The sequence below is a fragment of the Apium graveolens genome, chromosome 9 (assembly GCF_009905375.1).
Source record: "Apium graveolens cultivar Ventura chromosome 9, ASM990537v1, whole genome shotgun sequence".
In the NCBI taxonomy this organism is placed as follows: Eukaryota; Viridiplantae; Streptophyta; class Magnoliopsida; order Apiales; family Apiaceae; genus Apium; species Apium graveolens.
In genome coordinates, this window is record NC_133655.1 from 56,150,278 (window position 1) to 56,172,350 (window position 22,073).

Consider the following 22,073-nt stretch of genomic DNA (forward strand, 5'->3'; position numbering starts at 1 on the left):
GCCCTCAATATGATTATTGTGTTTAGGCAATGCATAAAAATGCTACATTACATGGTGTCTCGTTTTGACACTTAATTTCATTTTATTTTTTGGTTAATGTGTAAGAAATGAAATGGGGCTGTGTTTTAGGATGAAAACGCGAGATGGGGTGGGATTTTGACCCCAAAATCCAAAATATTTTTTCATCTAATATTTTACACAAATATTTTTAAATCCAATTAAGAAATTATTGAACATAAAATTATAAAAAAAATATTATCGACGAGGAGAAGTGTGGTTGGAACGAATTGATGCGTGTGCAAAGAACAGGGGCATGGAAAGGAAGTGTGAGAGAAACAAGAAACCACACTCCCCAGCTGTATGGCACATTACTATTACACGATACTACTACTGGTTCTCTTGTATCTCCCCCTCCCCCTATATTATTTTGGTCAAGTCTTTCTTGTCATGCCATTGATATGAGCGCAGGGTTCTTCAAATTAATGGCTTTAATGTAATTCAAACATGAAATTAAACATTTTTTAAAATTTTTGATAAAAATCTTTTTAAAGCTATAAATTAGTTATTTGAATCTAATCAATATGGAGTACTACTTAACTGTTGTTGTTGTTGTTATGTGCCGGTTTAGGAAATCTGAAAATAAGTAAATTACAAATTAAAATAAATAAGTGAATTATAAGTGATAAGTAAAAAAATACTTATAAGTTAAATAAGTGTTTGGATAATTTTACTTATAAGTCAAAATAAAAAAATTCTTAAATGAGCTAAAATAAATAATTATTAAATATAATTATCTAAATTCTTAAATTTTAAGTTAGATTAACATTTAAAAATATATATTTTAAAACTGAGGTTAACAAATCAGCCAAAAATCAATATAATTTAAGAAAAAGTAAGTCGTTACTAACATTCAATTTATCAACTTATAAGTTGTAAATTCAACTTATATGTTGGGTCGACAAACACTCGTCGATAAGTTATTACGGGCTTATAAGCCATAAATAACTTATAAGTGCGCTGCCTAACGGGCCCTATATTTCTTTTTCTGGCCCCCATAAGCTTATAAATGTTGTTTCATCAATTCACATCTTTTTTACATGAAACAAATGAAACAAATATGAAAGGCACCAAGCAGCGAAGCACTAAAATGGTGACTACTTACTTCCTTCTTAGTATATATCTCTCTGATCAACAACTGAAACATCATATATATACATGCCCTTTTGATTCTTGCAATGGATGAACAAACAGTGCCTTTGCTTTCTCATAAAAATGGAAACATTGATTATTTCAAGAAAACGTCTTTTTTTGTATCATCCAGTAAATGGATTCTCAAGATTACAGTGTGAGTGGTTTTTGTTTTTTGGGTTTTGGTTATATTTTTATACCAAACACAATTTTTGAAGGATTGGCTTCAGACATGGGTTAATGCTACCTCCGAAACATTCAATGACTAACTCCTGCAAGTACTAGTACTGAACTCCTAACTCAGTCCAGTCTCGCACACTACCAGTCCTGATTGGCCTAATCTTGCAAGCCCAACCTTGGGAAATTCCAGCACGTGAGGCACTTTTTCAAGCACAAGATAGGGACAACTGTCACCCATCAATCATGGGAATAATCAGGGCACGTGTCAGAAGATCCTCAGAACATTCCTTAGCCAGTCCCGCACTGACACGTGTAAAACATTCACTCCAGTCAGGTGTCCTCCGCTCCCAGAGTCAATGGCTACGATCCAAAGGTATCAACCCCAAAACTCTATCCTTGGGCTATAAAGGCGTCGTGGGACCTAAACCCCCCTTCCGGTGTTGTTTTGTAGGAACCCCACCACAGCTACACCTCCACAGTGGCGAAGGATCCAGGCACGGCGTCGAAGGTGCGGTCCCGCCACCAGGAGTTATCATTTGGCGCTAGAAAGAGGACTCTCCATCCTTGGGTCTCGGTGCCCCTGGATTCACCTTTATCAGCAAGCTCTTGAAAGAGTCCATTTATTCAACTTGTAAGAACCCAAGCAACCAAACTCTTCCATAAACATGAATGTTGTTTGTTTAAGCCACATTTGTGTGTGTTCGCTATTTTAGGCCACGTTTGTATGAGCCATGTTTTGTTGATTTAAGCCACGTTTGTGTGTGCTATTGTTAGTTTTGATCGTTTTAGAACACCGATTTTGCTCTAGTTTGAATATTGCCTTTGTGTTCTAAAACCCCGCTACACTTATTCTACTGCATTGTTGAGTAGTCCTAGAAGATTATTTAAACTAGTCCCAGAAAGCCATTTGTTACTGCTTGTTATTGTTTGGGATAGTTTCTACGATTTTCGGAAAGCAACCTTAGATTCATATTATTGGTTGGAAATTTTTGTTAGTTGTTCTTGGTATTTTAGAGAAATGGCAAGACCAGGAAAGCATACTTCTGGGAGACCATCTGCTAGTACTCAGGTTTAGGAGCCGGACCACTCCCAGGCCCTTGATCCGGGAGCCGACAGAGAAGCGTTCCAGGAGCAACCATTCAATGCACTCCCGTTGTGGAAAGAATTGTAAACACCCGGGATGCCAGGAGCCTTATTGAGCTGAACCAATACAAATACACTAATGTCCCGGTGGCCGAAGAGCACATGGCCAACCTTACAAGTGATGAACTAGCAGAAGTAATCCGGCTCTATAGGCAAGAGCAAACCCGGCTCCAGGAAGAAGCCGAACTTGATGGAGAACCAGAAGAGTCCGGGAACTCCCAGCAATCTAAGAGATCTGTCTTTGACCGGATTGGGCCTAAGAGAAATAAAAACAAGAAGGATAAGGGTAATAAGAAATAACCAGAAGCTGCTATACAGAAAAGGTTGGAAGATATGCGGGAGCAAATCAGAAAAGAGGAGGAAGCAAAGCTCGAGCTGAAAATCCAAAAAAGAATGCAGTTAGAAGAAGAAAACCTGTTGGCCAAGTCTAGGACCAAGAGAACCCGGAGGGATCCCACTCCGAAGCTAATTTCTGATGATGATGAAGAGGAGAAGCAGAAAGACTTAAAAGATATGATCTATGAATTGCAAAGGAAGATGGACAGAGACTCAGGAGTAGAAATTGGGGAAACATTAACTCCTTTCGGCCACTCCTTGGAGGCTATTCCCCGGCAGCGGGACTTGAAGCACTACAATTTTGATTCTTTTGACGGTCTGGGAGACCCAGAGGAGCACTTGAACTACTTTGAGCAGATCGCGCAAATATATTACTACAATGACTTGACGAAATCAAGGTTCTTCGCATCAACTTTTAAGGGAGGGGCCCAGAGGTGTTTCTGCAGGATCCCCTCCCGCGGCATCCATAGTTGGAAGGAATTCCGCGCATCTTTTCTCCAGAGATTTCGAGCAAACAAAATGCATGAAATGTTTATGTGTCACCTGGAAACAATCCGGCAGCATGATAATGAGTCTCTCTTTACATATATGTGCCGGTTCCAGGAAGCAATCAACAAAGTCTCGAGCTTGGATGAGCGCAAAGCTCTGAGCATTTTCAGGAGAAACTTGGACCCAGAGCATAATAAGAGATATATTGTCGAAATGATCAATAAGAAGCCAAAAGTCTGGTAGCAGCTTAATCCATGGCTGCCAGATTCATAAAGGAAACTGATGTACTCCAGGCAATGAGGATGACCCGGAATGGGGGGTCCAGGAGTAAGAACACTGATGACCGACCGAAAGGGGGTTACCATCAGGACAAGAAGTTCAAGCAAAACCAACTGAACCAAGAAAGACAAACTACTCCAGTTTTTCAGAGACTCGGTCCTAAGTCGGAGTCCAAAAGTGATCCAGGACCCGCGAGGCAGCCCCAGGAGCCAAAGCAGGAGCCAGACTGGACTCCTCTCAACATGACCCGGGAAGAAATCTTGAAGGAGGTAAAAGACAAACCTTTCTATTATCCTCCGAAGCCAATGCAAACTCCTCTAGAGAGCAGGCCTTATAATAGCCAGTGTGATTATCATGAGACCCATGGCCACAAGACCGAGAACTGCTTATCACTCAAGTACTTCATTGAGGACCAAGTGAAGAAAGGAAATATGAACAAGTACTTAGTCCGGGATAACAACAAAAGGGGAGAAGCGCAGAAGAGAGGGAAGAACGTAGTTAATGTAGTCCTAGGAGGCTCCCACTCCCCACCTAGGAGCCCGGACTTCGGCGAAGAAGTGCTCTCAATCCAATCACTCCCAGATTTGGTGATATTCTTTAGTAGTAAGGACTATGAAGGAGTCAACCCTCATCACAATGTAGCTTTAGTTATCACCTTGGACATCTTTGATAATGAAGTAAGAAAGATGCTGATAGACAATGGTTCATTAGTAAACATTCTCTTCAAGCACACAGTGGATCGAATGCAGTTAGTGAGCCTCCGCTCGAATGATTGCCGGGAGGATGCACTCTATGGATTCGGACACAATTAGTCCCGATCCAAGGGACTTTGTATCTACCTGTCATTTTTGGAACTGCTCCTAACCAAGTAACTCACGTCATAAAGTTCTATGTCATCAACACTCCTTCATCATACAATGGAATCATCGGCAGGTCAGCTCTAACCATGATGCAAGCGATAACTTCAATCTCTCATCTCAAAATCAATTTCCCAACCCCAACAGGAGTCGGGGAAATAAAAGGAGATTATGGAGTTGCTGAAATATGCTATAGCCAAGGGTTAATAATGGTAGAAACCCACTAGGACAACAAGAGAAAGGCCACAGTCCTTCACAAACAGCAAAGCATCAAGAAGCACCGACCCCGGCCTAGGGAAGAGACAACAAAAGAAGTACAACTCATTGAATTAAGTCTGAACCAAGAAGCAAACATGCCAAGTCCGCAAGGACTGGAAAGCAACCAAGTCATGGTAGTCGATAAGGTAAATCAGGTCCTAGACCAAGCTAGTCCTACCATGCAAGCAACCAAAGAAAATGAATCAGAACAAGTGAACTTCTACCGAAATAAGAACTCCGAGGCCAAAATTCATCAAATGGTCTCAAACAAAGAGCAAAAAAAAATCGAAGCTGCAGTTGAAATAGAAGAAGTCTAGATTGATAAAAGCAGTCCTAACAGAAAGGTGAAAGTTGGATCAAGACTCGAAGAGTCCTTCAAAGAAGGACTAGTGTCCTTACTCCGGGAGTATAAAGATGTTTTTTCCTGGAGTCCAAGAGACATACCCGGACTACATGAGTCCATAGCAATGCACAGCTTGGATGTCAACCCTAACATAAAACCAGTCAAATAGAAGAGAAGGAATTTCTCCCCGGAGAGGCAAAGAGCCATAGACGAAGAAGTGGAAAGCTACTCAAAGCAGGAATCATTAGAGAAATCAAATACCCGGAGTGGCTAGCTGTGCATCCAATCCTCCTCAGTTGGGATCCCAGCCATAAAACGAGCAATTTTAACCTCCAGCTTCGGGCTACTCCTTTCCGGACGCTCATCGACGACCCCCTTACCTTTGTCCACTCCGGACCCATCACCATTAGCGACATTCTTAGCCCGGGGAGATTTTGCACCAATATTCCGAAGAAGCTTCCTCTTCTGGACAACATCCACTTCTAGAACCTCCCCAAGAGGTTCAAACTCCTCCAAGTTCTCAAATTCATCACCAATTTCAACCTCAGCATCCGGCTCCGGAACCCTCTCATTCTCGCCAGACTCCGGCTTTGAAACAACATTACTCTGTGACCCCTCTTCCGGAGCCGCAGTGGAACCAGACCCACCAGCTGCAGCTGTCTTGGACAGTATGAAAGCTTTCCCCAAACCCTTCAAGCCATCACTGTACGCCGAGGAAGACATATCCAGATTGTAATGAGGTAAACCTGCAAGAACACAAAGCGAAAATAAACTCAGCACAAGAACACTACAAAGAGAACTAATAAACAGTTCAGACACATAAACCAGTCCGGACTAAAAAGAAAAAACTTACATCCCAGCTTATGGATAGTCTTATACATCATGAATGTGTCTCAGGTCAGCTGAATACCCAAGCATTCACAAAAAGTAAACACCCTCCGGATTGCATATCCCGAGAGAGTAGCTCGAGGGAACCGGGTCCGGACTCCCTCATGAGCAGTGTGAGGGAGATACTTTAAATCCAATCCCCTCAGCATAATAATCTCCCCATTCCAATGCTTCAGGGAAAACTGTTGAATAAAGGGCCTATAGGAGGAGCCATAACCACACTCTGCAGCCCGAAACCGAAGTTCGTGTAGAGGCATCTGACTGGACTTAACTAAACTAAACAGGCGATGCCACAACTTAAACGTCGGCTGCACCTTAAATTTGTTACAGCAAGCGATGAACCAGATCATCCATTTGATCCCATAGGGACTTATCTGCATCGGAGACAACTAGTATTCATACTTGCAGAGATGTTTCAGAAAAAAATGCTAGTGTGGATTCCATCCGGAGCGCAGATGCTCCAACCACACCGGTACGAAGCCATCAGTCGGTCTGTGATAGATCCGCTCACCTGGCTCCGGCCACGTCCACTCAATCCGGGGGTCCAACTGAAAAGTAGCCCGGACTGATGGGTCCTGAGCCGCGTGATCCAAGGTAGCATACTCATCCTTTAGCTCATAAGGCTCCTTGGCCACAATACTACCCGAAAACCGCATGTCAAATTCCTCGCGGTCATATGGCCCCAGACCAGAATTGGGCTGCCTCGCGTAACCGGACAGTTAAAGATTTTCCCGATGTGTTTCCAGATGAATTACCTGGACTACCTCCAGGTCGGATACTCCTATAATACCAGCTATTTTCTATCTCCTCGCTCTTGGTGATGAAATAGCCCGGTACATCCACCCACAACCCTTCAGGAGTGTAGGGCACCTTTCTAGGAGAAATCATTCCTACAGTAAGCTTAGTAATGGCAGTGGCACCAGATGTAGATGCCTTCTTCCCCATATCAATACGCTCAGAATCAGACGACAAATCTGAACCCGATGCCCCAAATAGCAGGGGATGTAAGCCTTTGCACGAGTTTTAGTCCGGACCATAAACCTTAAACAAGTGATAAAGCTTAGTCTAAATCCCTACATTTTATTTATCTTGAAACCTACATGGTCCGAACTACCCTATGTTCAATTTTATTTAAAGTTAAAAGCAATCAGTCCGGAGACCTGGAGATCAAAAGCCAATATAAACCCAGAAACAGAAAAACCACCAGCAAAAGTTCGGACTATAAAAACCCTACAAATAACATCTTAGTCCGGACTCAATCCAAAGCTACAAAACTACAAATCACCCAAAAACATCATGAAACCAAATACAAACCTACAAGTTCGGACTTGGCATTCAAGTCTGGACCAACCTACAAACCCTAATCCCAGAAACACGATTATCCAAAATCAAAACAACAAAAAAACACAGCAAAACCACATATACATACACTTATACACACACTTATACACACGAACATTCATCCAACCAAACAATGAACACAACAAAACAACAAAGCAAAAGATACAAAAACAACCAAACAAAGGGATCTTGAAACAGATACAAAATTAAAAGTACAAGAAAGGATGAAGAAACTTACAAGTTTAGAGAATAGGGAGGAGTCGGAGGCGACAGGCCAAAGAAAGACAGAAAATCTTCGAGACCTCTGCGACAAACACCGAAAAAGCTCTAGAGAAAAAGAGAAGTAGATTTATGGAGAGGTAAAAAAGAAAAAAATTGGGGGAATGAGCCTTTATATAGGCACGGTGAAATCCAAAGGCCACGACACGTGGCCTGATCCAGACCGTCCATCAAAGACATATATACACAAAGCAATACATATATTCAAGGCAACTAATGTTGTTAATTATTACGGCACGTCTTTTTACAAATAACAGATTTAACAATTCAAATCATTGGGGGGGAAATCCAAAAACCGTTTCAACTTCCAAGTCCGAACAACTAACATCAAAGCAATCCAGACTGGGGGCAAGAAAAGCACAAATTCTTCTAAAGACAACCAACTTTAGTCCTGATTGATGAACTCAACGCAATCTGGACTGGGGGGAAAGAAAAGCTCCAATTCTTCTAAAGACAATCAACTTCAATTCTGATCGCTGAACTCAACGCAATTCGGACTGGGGCAAGAAAAGCGCAAATTCTTCTAAAGATAACCAACTTTAGTCTGATTGCTGAACTCAATGCAATCCGGACTGGGGGCAAGAAAAACTCAAATTCTTCTAAAGACAACCAACTTCAGTCCTGATTGTTGAACTCACCTCAATCTGGACTGGGGCAAGAAAAGCACAAATTCTTCTAAAGGCAACCAACTTTAGTCCTGATTGCTAAACTCAACGCAATCCGGACTGGGGGCAAGAAAAGCTCAAATTCTTCTAAAGACAACCAACTTCAGTCCTGATTGCTGAACTCACCTCAATCCGGACTGGGGGCAAGAAAAGCACAAATTCTTCTAAAGACAACCAACTTTAGTCCTGATTGCTAAACTCAATGCAATCCGGACTGGGGGCAAGAAAAGCTCAAATACTTCTAAAGACAACCAACTTTAGTCCTGATTGCTGAACTCACCTCAATCCGGACTGGGGGCAAGAAAAGCACAATTTCTTCTAAAGGCAACCAACTTTAGTCCTGATTGCTGAACTCAACGCAATCCGGACTGGGGGGCAAGAAAAGCTCAAACTCTTCTAAAGACAACCAACTTTAGTCCTGATTGCTGAACTCAACGCAATCCAGACTGGGGGAAAGAAACGCACAAATTCTTCTAAAGACAACCAACTTTAGTCCTGATCGCTGAACTCAACGCAATCCGGACTAGGGGGCAGAAAAGCGCAAATGCTTCAAAAGGCAACAAACTTTAGTCCTGATCGCTGAACTCAACGCAATCCGGATTGGGGGCAAAGAAGAGCTCAAATTCCCGTAAAGACAACAATCAAAATCTCATGTTCTTCAAGCAAAGCCAACCTTACTCCCCCATCTAGAAAATCTGCATACGGGAGTGGGGGGCACATGATAGTACATGTAGCTCCTGCAAGGACTAGTCCTGAACTCCTAACTCAGTCCAGTCATGCACACTACCAGTCCTGACTGGCTCAATCCCGCAAGCCCAACCTTGGGAAATCCCAGCACGTGAGGCACTTGCCCAAGCACATGACATGGACAACTGTCACCCATCCTTCATGGGAATAATCAGGGTACGTGTCAGAAAATCCTCAGAACATTCTTTAGCCAGTTGTAAAACATCTACTCCAGCAAGGTGCCCTCGGCTCCTAAAGCCAATGACTACGATCCAAAGGTACTAACCCCAAAACCATATCTTTGGGCTATAAATAGCCCAAGAAGATAAGGTTTTGGGGTTAATCACTCTCTCACACTCATATACACACAACCATCTTTCATTCATATCTATCTTCATTTTCCTCAAAAGCGAGTTCTTATTCTCACACCAGAGGTGCCGCGAGACTCAAACACCCCTTCCTATATTGTTTTGTAGGAACCCTACCACAGATATACCTCCACAACAGCGAATGATCCGGGGTCGAAGCAGCGGCCGCTCCCGGGAGTTATCACTCTATGGAGTCATTGATTAGTTGTGTACTTGTGTTTTTGTTAACTGGAGACTATGACATGTGCGTGTGTATATAAAAGTACTACTTTGTCATCTTTGATTAAATATTTTTTGGTTAAGTCATCTTAAATATTTGAATATGCAGGGAGTATATTTTTGCTATTGAGGGGCCCACTTCTCATAATAGCATTTCTTGGTATTTTATATCTTAGCATATCTAAGGATGAGCAGTTTCATGAGTAAGTGATTTGTTTGTTGTATATTTAATGTTTTCTTAGTCTTATATTTATATTTTAGTTTAACTGTTTGTTTCTTTAATGCAAGTTTATGATTATATAGTTTGTATAGTGATTGTATTTGAAAAGTGTTTGTTTTAGAAACAAGACACAGAAAAATGCATGTACCATTATGGAATTTCCCTGTTATTATTGATGGACCATTTGGAGTTGTTTCTGCTGTTGAGTTTATTGGGATTCTTCTATTTTCTGTGTATATTATCTGGACTGTTTCTTTTTATATTGTGCATAATGTCGCAGCAGCTGCTTCTCAGCCGAATTTTGAAGAGAAAAGGTACGACTCTATGCCTCTTAGTTAAGTATTTGATTTTATTTAAATATCCTGCAACTTATAGCATGAGAGTTTAGACTTCAGTTATGTTGCTCTCTGTAGATGTATTTATTGATTTCGCTATATGCTTTGAAGAAAAGAATATCTCTTGTTGCAATTTGGCGCCTATCAGATTGGCATCTTTTTGTGTAATATGGAGGATGATTAGTAATGATCTGAGTCGGAAGATGCAAAATGTTCTTATTTTTACTAAGAAAGCAAGGTGGTTGCTTACCACGAAAGATCTCTATAAAATTTAAACCTATTGCTTAATCTTCTTCATCCCCACAATTAATGACTATGTAGTGTAGCAATTACTGAAAGCTGGTCTATCAAGAAGATTACCGGAAAGATTGTGAGCAGATTTTTCTGATTGGTCCCTTCAAATTCTAGCCCGCTTTAATGTTGGTGTTTAAAAAATTCACTTATAAGTATTTTGTCTGCCAAGGCATAAAATGCAAACTAGTGGTCCTTAACAGTTTAATAATCTTATCTTTTTTTCTTTGTTAACTTGTATATTTCTTTACTTAACATTAATGTTCTAAACCTAACTGTTTTTTGCAGTATTTATGTGCTGAAGCTGACTGGAATCCGCTTGGGATCAGTAGGTCTATTTTGCTTGGCATTTTTGTTTTTGCCAGTCGCAAGAGGATCAGTTCTTTTCCGTCTTATAGATATACCTTTTGATCATGCAACCAGATATCATGTATGGTTGGGGCATTTAACCATGTTAATCTTTACTCTTCATGGTCTATGCTTTGTGATCGTGTGGACGCTACATGGCCATCTCATTAAAAGTGAGTTTGATCTTACTAATTTACTACAAGATGTTTCTGATACCATAAAAACTAACATTCTGTGCTATTTATTTCATGCAGCTATTGGCATGGAAAGATAATGGCATTTCCAATCTTCCTGGGGTTATTAGTCTTACAGCAGGTCTATTGATGTGGGTTACATCCCTTCCTCCAGTGAGGCGGAAAAACTTTGAACTGTTTTATTACACTCATCAACTATATGTTGTATCTGTCGTCTTCTTGGCTTTGCATGTTGGAGATTTCATTTTCACTATAGCTGCTGCTGGAATATTCCTCTATATGCTTGACCGTTTTCTTCGATTCTGTCAATCACGGAAAACTGTTGACATACTTTCAGCTAGATGCCTTCCATGTGGAACAGTTGAATTAGCTCTCTCAAAGCCTGCAGGTAATCATACTTGTTAAGGGATTAGTATGATCCTTTCATACTCCTGTTTATTAATTCACTTTACAATGCAGGTCTATCATATAATGCTCTCAGTTGGATTTTTATTCAAATCCGCAAACTATCTTGGCTGCAATGGCATCCTTATAGTGTTTCCTCGAGTCCTTTGGATGGTAAATATCATCTTGCTGTGCTTATAAAGGTTCTAGGAAACTGGACACAGAAACTACAACAACATATTGAGGGACTTCAAAAGGATCTACTCCTGCTGCCTCATTCTAATATTAATGCTTCTGTAGAGGGACCTTATGGGCATGAATCTCCATACCACTTGACGTAAGTACTTAAAGACTACATGTTTTATTTACAGTGTGCGAATATAGTAATGTAGCTATCTGTAAGTTCTTCGTTGCATCTAGTGTATTAATGATGATATTTCCTGTAGGTATTCAAACCTTATTCTAGTTGCTGGAGGCATTGGCATATCTCCTTATCTGGCTATCTTAAATGATATTCTACACCACATTAGCGAAAGAAGGCCCTGTCTAGTCCCAAGAAAGATTCTTATCGTCTGGGCTGTGAAAAAATCAAATGAGTTTCCACTCCTCCATTCAATTGATATGGAGTCTATCTGCCCCAACTTCTCTAATACACTGAACCTTGAGATTCAAACTTATGTTACTCGAGAATCAGAATCTCCATTGGTTAGTCTACTACTACTACTACTAGTATCACTTATCCTAGAATTATTTTGTTTATGATACTCTGAAATGCTTGATTTATGCTGAGACATTATATCTTACCTGCAGGAAGAGGGTAAAATTCACAATACTGTGAACACATCTCTGTTCCATGCCACCAGGAAATGTGGAATATCTGTGTTGGTGGGTACTGGAAATATCATATGGTCTGGAATTTACATTGCGGTGTCGACAATTGGCCTATTTATTTCAGTGGCTTTGTTAGATATATATTATATCAATCCTTTTGGCATAACTTACTAGTGGTACAAAGGGCTACTATTTTTAGATTGCATGGTTGCAAGTGTTCTGATCTTTGGAGGTTTTGTGATCAGTTTATGGCATTCTCTGGGAAAGAAATGTTTCAGGGGAGGAGTCTGAGGACGAAAAGGCTGTAATAATGCGGCATAATGAGCCTCAAATGGACAAGGATCCACACCAGAAACATGTCTCGAGCACCTTCCACTATGGTCAAAGACCGGACTTTAGAGGTATGTGTAGTGCTATTATTTGTTATTAAGATATGATGCTCCAGGAGCTATTATGTATTCCCTCTATCCCTGTCATTTGTTTATACTTTCTTTTTGTAATTTTTCTTTCAATTGTTTATATTTAAAAAAAATTCAAAAATTGTAAAAATTTTATAATATAAAAAATAAATACATCAACTATTTATCTCCACTATACATACTTTATACATATAATATTAATCGATCTCACTACTTTACTCACTTTTTAAACTTTTCTTCATTATTTTACGATTTTTGTTAAATTTCGTGACCAACCCAAATATAAATAAATGGGAGGAACGGAGGGAGTACATTGCAGGAGTAAGTAATAGTAATTTGAGTAATGTGACCTACTGCTGGCCTAGTGCATAATATATTAATTTGGCACGGGGAAGGGGGATGGATACAAGGATTGATCTTAAAGTTTATTCAACATTATGAAATATATGATAATATATTTAAAAGATTATTTAAAAGATTATTTCATTTTCTACAACTTTTATTCTTTAAATTTTTTCAGAATGTATCGTTTAGAGGGTCAAAAACCTTGAATAAAGATTTAAAAATAATTTAATATTTTAATTTTCTAAAATACCCTTGAAAGTTTTAACAAAATTAACTTGTAAATAGCACTAATCTAAATTAACTTGTATTATGGCAAGGACACAGATAAAACAACTGGTTTGTGCAAGTAACATTTGATTTAGTTGTTTTAGGAATGTAGACAATTTAGCTTTGAGACTATTTGGATGGTTTCCTGATCTTGTGCTACTCAATTCTTTCTGCAGAAATTTTTGGATCCGTGTCGGAAAGGTGGGGCAATGTAAATGTTGGGGTCGTTGTGTGTAGTCAACCAAGTCTTCAGGCTAGCGTAGCTAAAGAATGCCGCGCACAAAATATTGGAAGAGGAAGAAATAATCCGGTCTTCCATTTTAACAGTCACAGTTTCGACCTACAAGGCTATCAAGAAATGGTGTGGACTTGTTTGGTCGCCAATGTCAACAGCCAAAGTTTCTCCCTACAAGTGTTAATACTGAAATGTTCTTTATATATTGTATTATATAATGAATTGATAGCATGTTTTTTATTTGTATATTATTAAGATGGAGCATTTGTACAGGGAATGTGAGTGCGAGTACATATTTTAGTTGTATTGCTCAAGTGTTGGCGTCTCTCTCATGTTATATAATGGCTGCATTATGTGCTATAATTATACGGTTTACATCATATGTATAAGTAACTGGTAAATGTAGCTATTTTGGTTTCATCGTCAGCTCGTGTAATACTATACTAGTAGCAAGCTTCAGCATTTGGTGAGAATGTAAGAATTCTAAATATATGTGGCAAAGGGAGATGGCATGGCACCCTGTAAAAATGTATTCAAAACACACAAAATTACGAAGACAACGAGGACTCCACCAAAAGTAATCTATACTCTTGCAACATGCTCCAAAAGTTCACAGATTCAATACTAGCTCTAGGACACTTGTCTAGGTATCCATAAAACCTCCTTCCCAGCTGCAACCCGACGTCTCCAAACAAGAGTTTCTGATACACCAAAACAACCTAACGAAACAAATACAATAGAGAAAGCCTAAAGTAGAGCTATGAAGAGGCATCTAGCAATCAGGCAAATACTACATTAGATATGCATTTTCCAATCATCAGAGAAATCAACAAGATAATACAAACTTGATTATATTGCACCTGTTCAGCTACTACATGTGTAACCCTTTTTCCAGCATGCAATGTCAACACTGTTGTAAATACCAAGTTCTTGCTCATTAGATACCTCAGCTCCAAAAGAGGAACAACGAATAGTCGTAGGATCAAATAACTGTACATTATAATTAAACCTGATCCTGACCGATGATCTAGGATCCCCAATAGTCCCCATAAACCTTCAGTGGACACAAACACTCATCAATATAAAACCTATTTTCCCTGGAAAATATTTTGACCAACTGCTTGCGCTATGGTTTGTAAACTGCATCAAGCTTAAACACAAAGAAGATGGTGGGCACACAAACGAAGAACTGTCTCCATATGTTCAACCAAGAACAACGTAAACGATGATTCGAAGTACATAGTTCTGAGAATCCTCCTTTATATAAGATGCAAAAGTGAGGGCTACGGATAGTTGCACAATAATAATGATTATTTAGCATTCTTCTTTGATATCAATATTTCTAACCAGACCAATCACATAGATAGATTGTTATTTAAAGTAGAAAGTACTCAAAACAGGATAATTAGATGACTAATATTACAAGATCAAAAAAACAGTTGTATAATTTATTCGAAAAATAGATGTCACGATACACAGACATTGTTTATTACAAATCACTATTGAGTAACACAACAAGAACAAAGAAAATGACTGTCAAGCACAACAAAAAAAGAGAGTAGAAAATTACAGATTCAATGAGATCCTGCTAATCCATGATTGAGAGAAACTGTAGCAGAACATCATTTTCCTACAAGGAAAATCAGGATCAGCCTTTCCCGATGAGCTAAACCTTGAAAGACACATCATCTGTACCACTTCTGGGAATACGCAGCAATTCCTTCCTTACTTTGTGCCAACAGCAGGCATATACCATACGAAATCATAACATTTATTGACATCAGTAACATGACCAAGGTGATGAAACTCCAACCTCTTTAGTACAATATTGTAGCAATATAGTTTTTTCTCGCTAATTGGGTTATATGTTGTATAGTATATGCAACTTGGTTTCCAAGTGTCACCTGTATCATCATTTATCCGACGAGAGATAGAATAACTTTCCCCAACAAATAGTGAGTGCCTACCCAAGCCAGTTACCTCTATCCAGCCGCCTGTTTCCAGATTGAGCTTGTAAACCTCAAAATGTCGACCATATAATATCACATGACGCTGTACTAGTATAATCAATTCGCCCGATGACTCAATCAGATAAAGAGCATTATGATCCCCAACTTTATCATGTGGCGGAGTTAGCGAAGCAGCTACTCCAGCTTCATCAAAAACCACAATAGTCCCGTTTGATCGTATTGCAATAATATGATCTTTATACCAAACCAGGTCTACAAAATCACTTTTGTGTTGCTTGTCCACCAAATACGTCCACTGTCGGAGTTCATCATTAATCATTGCTATTCCACTGTATCTATGAGAAATCACCATGATTTCTATAGCGGGGTTAAGAGAATCTGAACCAGGGCTATAATATACCATGCCCTTACTTATTGGGTGACCAAGACGTGGAAGATCGATGACAACGTTTGTAAGGGGGTTTATTAGTTGCAACCTATAATCAAGCTGATTTTGGCCGAGGATCCAGCCAGTAAAAGATCCCCAATAACGCCATGACAATTCTGTCTGGAACAGTGAACTCAAACTATTAGTATTCTGATTTAAACTGTTCAAGCCTTTCAAAACTACTTTAGAGCTCTCGTACTTTTTGGCCAACAGCCATGGAACACGTTTCCAGTAGCTTTTTGGAATAGCCGAGCGCCAGGATTTGCAGACTGATCTAAAAATAATAAAATCCTCCTCTATGACTAACCTATCCACTAACAAACGGAGCAAATCTTCCGGAAGTTTGGACCAGTCACTAGTGCTCTCTGGAATGGATATTCTAGCTTTTCTTAACCCCGTGCTCCACATATTGGAGATGCTGGTTCTTTTTCGGGAGAAGTGTTGAACTTTTTTGGAAGAACTTCGCGGATTCTCTGAAAGAAGGTTCACAAGGGTTTTGTGGTTCTGATTTCGAGATGCCATGATGATCATTTGATTTCGAGTAATGTAGTACCAAGTACTAAAAGTTAATAAGAAGGTAGTAAAAGAGAATATAAGTAAAAAGGTAGGACAATGAAAGGGAGAACATATGGTGCTGATTAAATTAAATATTAGGGCTTGAAAAGTACTAGTAGGAACCATTCAATCAGGAATGATATTCAGAACCAAATAGGAAAAAGATAGTTTGGATAAAAACCTATATCCACTTCAAATCTACTAGAAAAGAGATTTGGAAGTATCTACAGATTAATCCTTCAGCACATGCGGCATAACCTCTTAAAGTGTTCTGTTCCAGTTTTATTGCCAAACCTGGTATTCCTGCCCAAATCCGACCTGAATTGGGTTGGGGAAAAACATAGAAAAACGACAGATTAGATAAAACACTACAGGCATAGATAATCAATATTAGCAACATTTCATGTAAACATACACATATATATATATATATACAGCAAACACAGACCTACCCCAGAAGGGAGGACCTGAGCAATAAAGCTATTTCAGGCACAATTAAGAGAAAGGGGATAAAAAGTAGAGTATATAGGTCAGGTGTGAACATCTAAGGATTTTAGTATACATAAAGAAACAAAGTCAATTTTGTCTCTCCTTTCTGTTACAACATAAGCCAGGGACACATCGAAAAGCAACATCATAAATTCTTAACACATATGCCACTGAATTATATCATGGAATTTAAGTCTTAAAATATACATCATTTGATTCAAGGCAGATCTTTCCAGGGCGTGCTTAGACGACGTCGTTATATTTAAGGCCTAGTTAGACAAAGTTGTTTGATGTAAACTGTTAGAATATAATATAAAGATCTAGTTGGGCCTTCCTCTACCACCTTAAGGTTTTAGAGCGACCGGTTACTCAACATGGTATAAGAGCTCAACCTGGCAGGCAAAATTATGCGCTCGTGATCCACTCTTCGACCAGTGAGGAGAAGTGTTTCGAGCAGTGAGGTTACATAAATCATTAATAAATTTACAACTAAGTACAGATCAAAGTAAACCATTAACCAAGAAGACTGAATCCTTATCATACTTGTGCACAAATTTACAAGCAAGCACCTAGATAATCAGCAACACTTTCTAACTCCCTCGACCAAATAACCATAAGTTTACATGTCGTAAATTGAAAAGAACTATCTTTACCACAAGAAAATCATCAAATCACACCCCGTTTATCGTAATTTGAAGAATCTAAAAATTTCCAACTCCCTAGACCAACTAAACCATAAGTTTACATGTCATATATCGAAAAGAACCGATCTTTACCACAAGAAAACCATCAAATCACACCCCGTTCATCAGAATGTGAAAAATCTAACAAGACAGCTACTAGAATCACTCACAATAGAACTTATAATTGTCCTGACCTACAATACTACACAGTGCTTCAAAAAGAACCAATCTTTACCACAAGAAAATAACCAATTCATCAAATTCATATACACAAAAACACTTACATAAACAAAAAGGTGGCCTAAACTCAATTAAATCAGCTAAAACACAATCAATCACCTACTCTACAATCAAATTCAATCAAACAACACAAACAAACTAAGAGACATTAACATACCATCCAAATTATATCCAAAACCATACAATTAAATGTAAATACACAAACAAGATATAAATACAAAAATCAAAGCAGTATAGATACAAATAAGATAAAATAAAACATACCCTTATCCAAATCGGAGACACAGTTCAATCTTGTTGACCATATAAACACAGTTGTTGGGTGATTTATAATGAGGGTTGTTGGTTTTTTGAGTATGAAAGCTCTGTGAATTATAATTAAGAGAGAGGAGAGGTAAGAATAACAAAGATAGAAAGAGAAAGAGAGAAAAGTTCGAATCTTGATTAACAAATTAATCAAAACTTAGAACCAAATACTTTATAGTAGTTAATGATTATTACAGGTAGCCGGTAGGATGCCTTTAGAATTTCTTAAAATATATAATTTACCTTATAAATTGATTTAGTATTTGTTGATCATAATTTATAAATTATAATTTTTTTGAAAAAATAAAATTTAAATTACAAATTACATAATGATTAATTGAGAGAATTGCAGAATTACCCCTTAATTTTGGCCAAAATTCAAAATTGCATATATATTTTGAACAATTGCAGATTGCATCCCATTACTTTCAAACCTGTTTCAAGTTGCACTATTTTTCTAATTTTCCATCAAATATGACCATTAACCTTAAGTGTTTGAAGGGTAAAATTGGTATATTAGTATTTAAACGGTAATTGCAGCTTGCAACCCCTAACTTTCAGTTCGTATGCAAAATGCACCCATTTGACAGTTACAACTAAAATAAGGAGGGTAAAATAGGAATTTTAATATAAAATTTAAATAAAATTTGTAGTTATAATTCGAAAAAAGTTAAAAATATTTATAATAATGAATTATTCCCCTACACTAAAAAAAATAATGTCACATTATTTTAAAAAAAAATGATGCAATTGATTTAATATTAAAATTTAATATACATGTAATTTGAATTAATTTTAGTGGATTATAAAATTTTGGAATTAACGCCATGTAATAAAAACTAAATTTTAAACTATGACTCAAAAACTGAAAAATATAAAATATATGTAAAATTCAATTTTTAACACAATTTAGAACAGATAAATATTTGTTAAATAATTTTTCAAGCTGAAATTTCTACTTTTGCCCCTGCCCAATAAAGGAAATTAGGCAAAAGAGGTGCTTTTGTACCGAGTTTCAAAGAAAAGGGATGCAAACTGTAATTTCTGAAAATATGTGTATAATATTGATTTTGGACCAAAATGAAGGGATGCAAAATGCAATTCTCTCTTATTAATTTTAATACATGAATATTAAATAAAAAGATATAATTTAAAAATAAGAATAATGAATTCGGGATAAAACTATATGTAATTAGATTGATTTAGTTTGATCTGTATAGTAGTCTCGGGTTAAAGAAAAATTATACGATTACTTGGATCAATTGACATAACGAGCTTATATACTTACGGGTTTTCTTCTATGTCTAATTAAAAATATAAAGTTTGAAATTAAAAATTGTACAAAGCAAATAACACAAGCATTGGCCCGCAAGGGTTGACTCGGTTAGTTAAAGAGAGGATAATTATCCTCTTGGTCACAGGTTCGGAAGAAGAATTTATGATTATGCCTCCTGAGTCAGAACCTATCGCTTAAATGCGGTTTACCTTGGTTCACGTGGTTTGCAGTTTATTGTGTGAGCCCGTAGGGTTTACCCAGTGCGCACCCGAAGGGTAGTGGCTGCGGATTACATACGATAAAAATAAAAATGATACAAGCATTGTAAAACTAAGGAAAAATTAAAGAGTATTTCGTGAATGTTTAATGAGCCGTAAAATTAATAAAAAAATAAATTTTAGAACTTAAGAAGAAAATTATCTTGCATTCCACAATTCATGGTAAAAATAATAAAATTTAAAATAAGAGTAATTTTTTTTTTATCGGCTCTAACTCAGGAGATGGGATTCGAACCTGTTACCAAAAGGATAGTTATCCTCTCTTTAACTAACTGAGTCAACCCTTGCGGGCTAAAAAATAAAAATAAGAGTAAATTGAGTAGATGCTCGTTGAGACAATAAACAAGAAAACGAAATGGGGAATGTTAGCTCACCCAACATTCCACTTATGGATTAAACGACTTTAAAAAACTTGAATTTTCATTTTTTTCCAAATTCTAGATTAAAAGAATAATGACCATCCAGTCCCATATAAGACTAAAAATTTACCTGTATTATTAAATGATGATGATGATGAAGAAATGAATATGTTAATTTGGATTTGGTTATGTGTGCTTGTGCTGATGTTCAATGTGAGAGGATGCAAACATGGGTTATGAAGTTTACTTGGACAACAAGGAATAAAGGAGCGATGCATGAAGTTGGACAAGTAGCTGATTATTATAAAATTATTAATTAGAATTTTGCTTGCAAGTTTTTACCTTTCACTTGAAAGGGTTTTTCTTATTTTAAGCACTTAGGATTTTATTTTCCTATTTGGATTTAGTTTTTGTCTTTGTTCTATTCGGGCTTGGTTTTTAAATTTGTTTCCTGGAAGGATTCAGATATTGGCTAATTCAAGCTAAAATTGAATTTCTCTTGGATTCCTATTGGGTTTGGGTTATTGCCTGAGCCTATAAATACCCCTGGCATGTAATCTTTTAAGACAGACAATGGATGATATAAAACTTTTATTTTGAGATAAACTATGAGTAGTTTTTCTTCCCTCTAAACTTCAATGACTGGATTGTTTTGAAGGTTAGATTCGAATTACTTAATTTCTGAATTGATCTAAGCAATTTGAGATTCAAAGTTCACGTTTCTGGATTGATCGTGTTCTTTTGAAATATCCTCGTCTTCTTCTATCCCTTTTCTTTCTTGTTTTTGTTTCTTTGTGGTGCAATCCACATCATTGCTGGGTAGTAGGAATAATGTCATTATAGGAGAAGAATTTACACATCCACGTGGTATCTATTATATCATAATGAGCACTAGTGAAGATACCCAAAAAATTGTACTAAAAATGATATTTTTGTAAATATTTTGACCCATATTTTTTAAATTTGACCAGTGGGTCGACCCATATTCCTAAACCTGCTAATTCATATACAAATTTGCATAGATACATGGACTATCCACACCTTAAATGGTATTTAAAGTATTAAAAAATTATCAATATTAAAAAGATCAAACATATTATTAAAATAGATTTGTTATTGTACCAAATCAATTATAGATCCACAATTCATGCTTACAGTAATTCAAATTCAAAAATCATTACTATTTTCCTTGATAATCATTATCTTCTTCTTTTTTCTTTGTTACAGGCCATATCCATGAATCTGAACAATTGTATACATCATCATCTCCTATCGAATTTGTATTACCGATGATTTGTTATCTATTGTATACATCATCATCGTCTATCGAATTTGTATTACCAATGAATTTTTATCATCTCCATAATTTTTTACTCATCTTCTTCTTCTTCATTATTATATTTTATGAATTTATACTCTGGATGAGTGTGTACGTATCCATATGTACATATGTGTGTATTTATTTCTAATCGTATACATTTTGATTCGTTTATTATGCGTAATTGATAAATTATCATAATTATTTTGAATTTTATGTACTTGATTATATTTTTCATGTTTTCCCAATTGTACAGGTATGATTATCGCGGAGAAGAAGTGTTTGGAACCAAAAATTACAATTGGGTTCAACCAAATCAGGTAAAAATTCTTTAACGTTAAACAATTATATTAATTTGGTTTTTGAGGTTTATATGTTTGATAAAATTTCCAACAGAAGTTTGGTTATTTATCCTCGGGCTCAATTTTGTAATATAACCTACTTGTATGGCATCTCCTGTTCAGGTCCCCGCTTCTCTCATACCTATGCACTATATATAACTATACACTACAAAGATTTGTATGCCAACCAAATTTTTGTATCCATGTTACATCCTGATTTAAGAGTGTCAAACTTTAATTTCTATACGTTTATCACCATCATTTTCATATGCAAATTATCATTTGATATTGTTTGATATAATATTGAGGATTTTTTTCTTCACGTTCCATTAATCTTAAGATTCAAAAATGTAATCTTCTCTGAGCCTTGCTTCTTGGATAACTTTAAAATATGCAATTACTA

General features: G+C 37.2%; 1 protein-coding gene and 1 pseudogene across 1 annotated transcript; one reads left to right on the top strand and one right to left on the bottom strand.

Annotated features, from left to right (window-relative positions):
• Positions 1–1,089: 1,089 nt before the first annotated feature.
• Positions 1,090–13,705, top strand: LOC141686792 (ferric reduction oxidase 7, chloroplastic-like; annotated as a pseudogene).
• A 1,148-nt stretch (positions 13,706–14,853) lies between these two features.
• Positions 14,854–18,244, bottom strand: LOC141684152 (F-box protein At2g26160-like). Its single transcript, XM_074488989.1, has 2 exons — positions 18,057–18,244; positions 14,854–16,698 (listed from the first exon to the last, which is right to left on the bottom strand). Exon 2 carries the CDS (start codon positions 16,504–16,506, stop codon positions 15,154–15,156), a length of 1,353 nt encoding a protein of 450 aa, XP_074345090.1. The 5' UTR covers positions 16,507–16,698; positions 18,057–18,244; the 3' UTR covers positions 14,854–15,153.
• Positions 18,245–22,073: the final 3,829 nt, after the last annotated feature.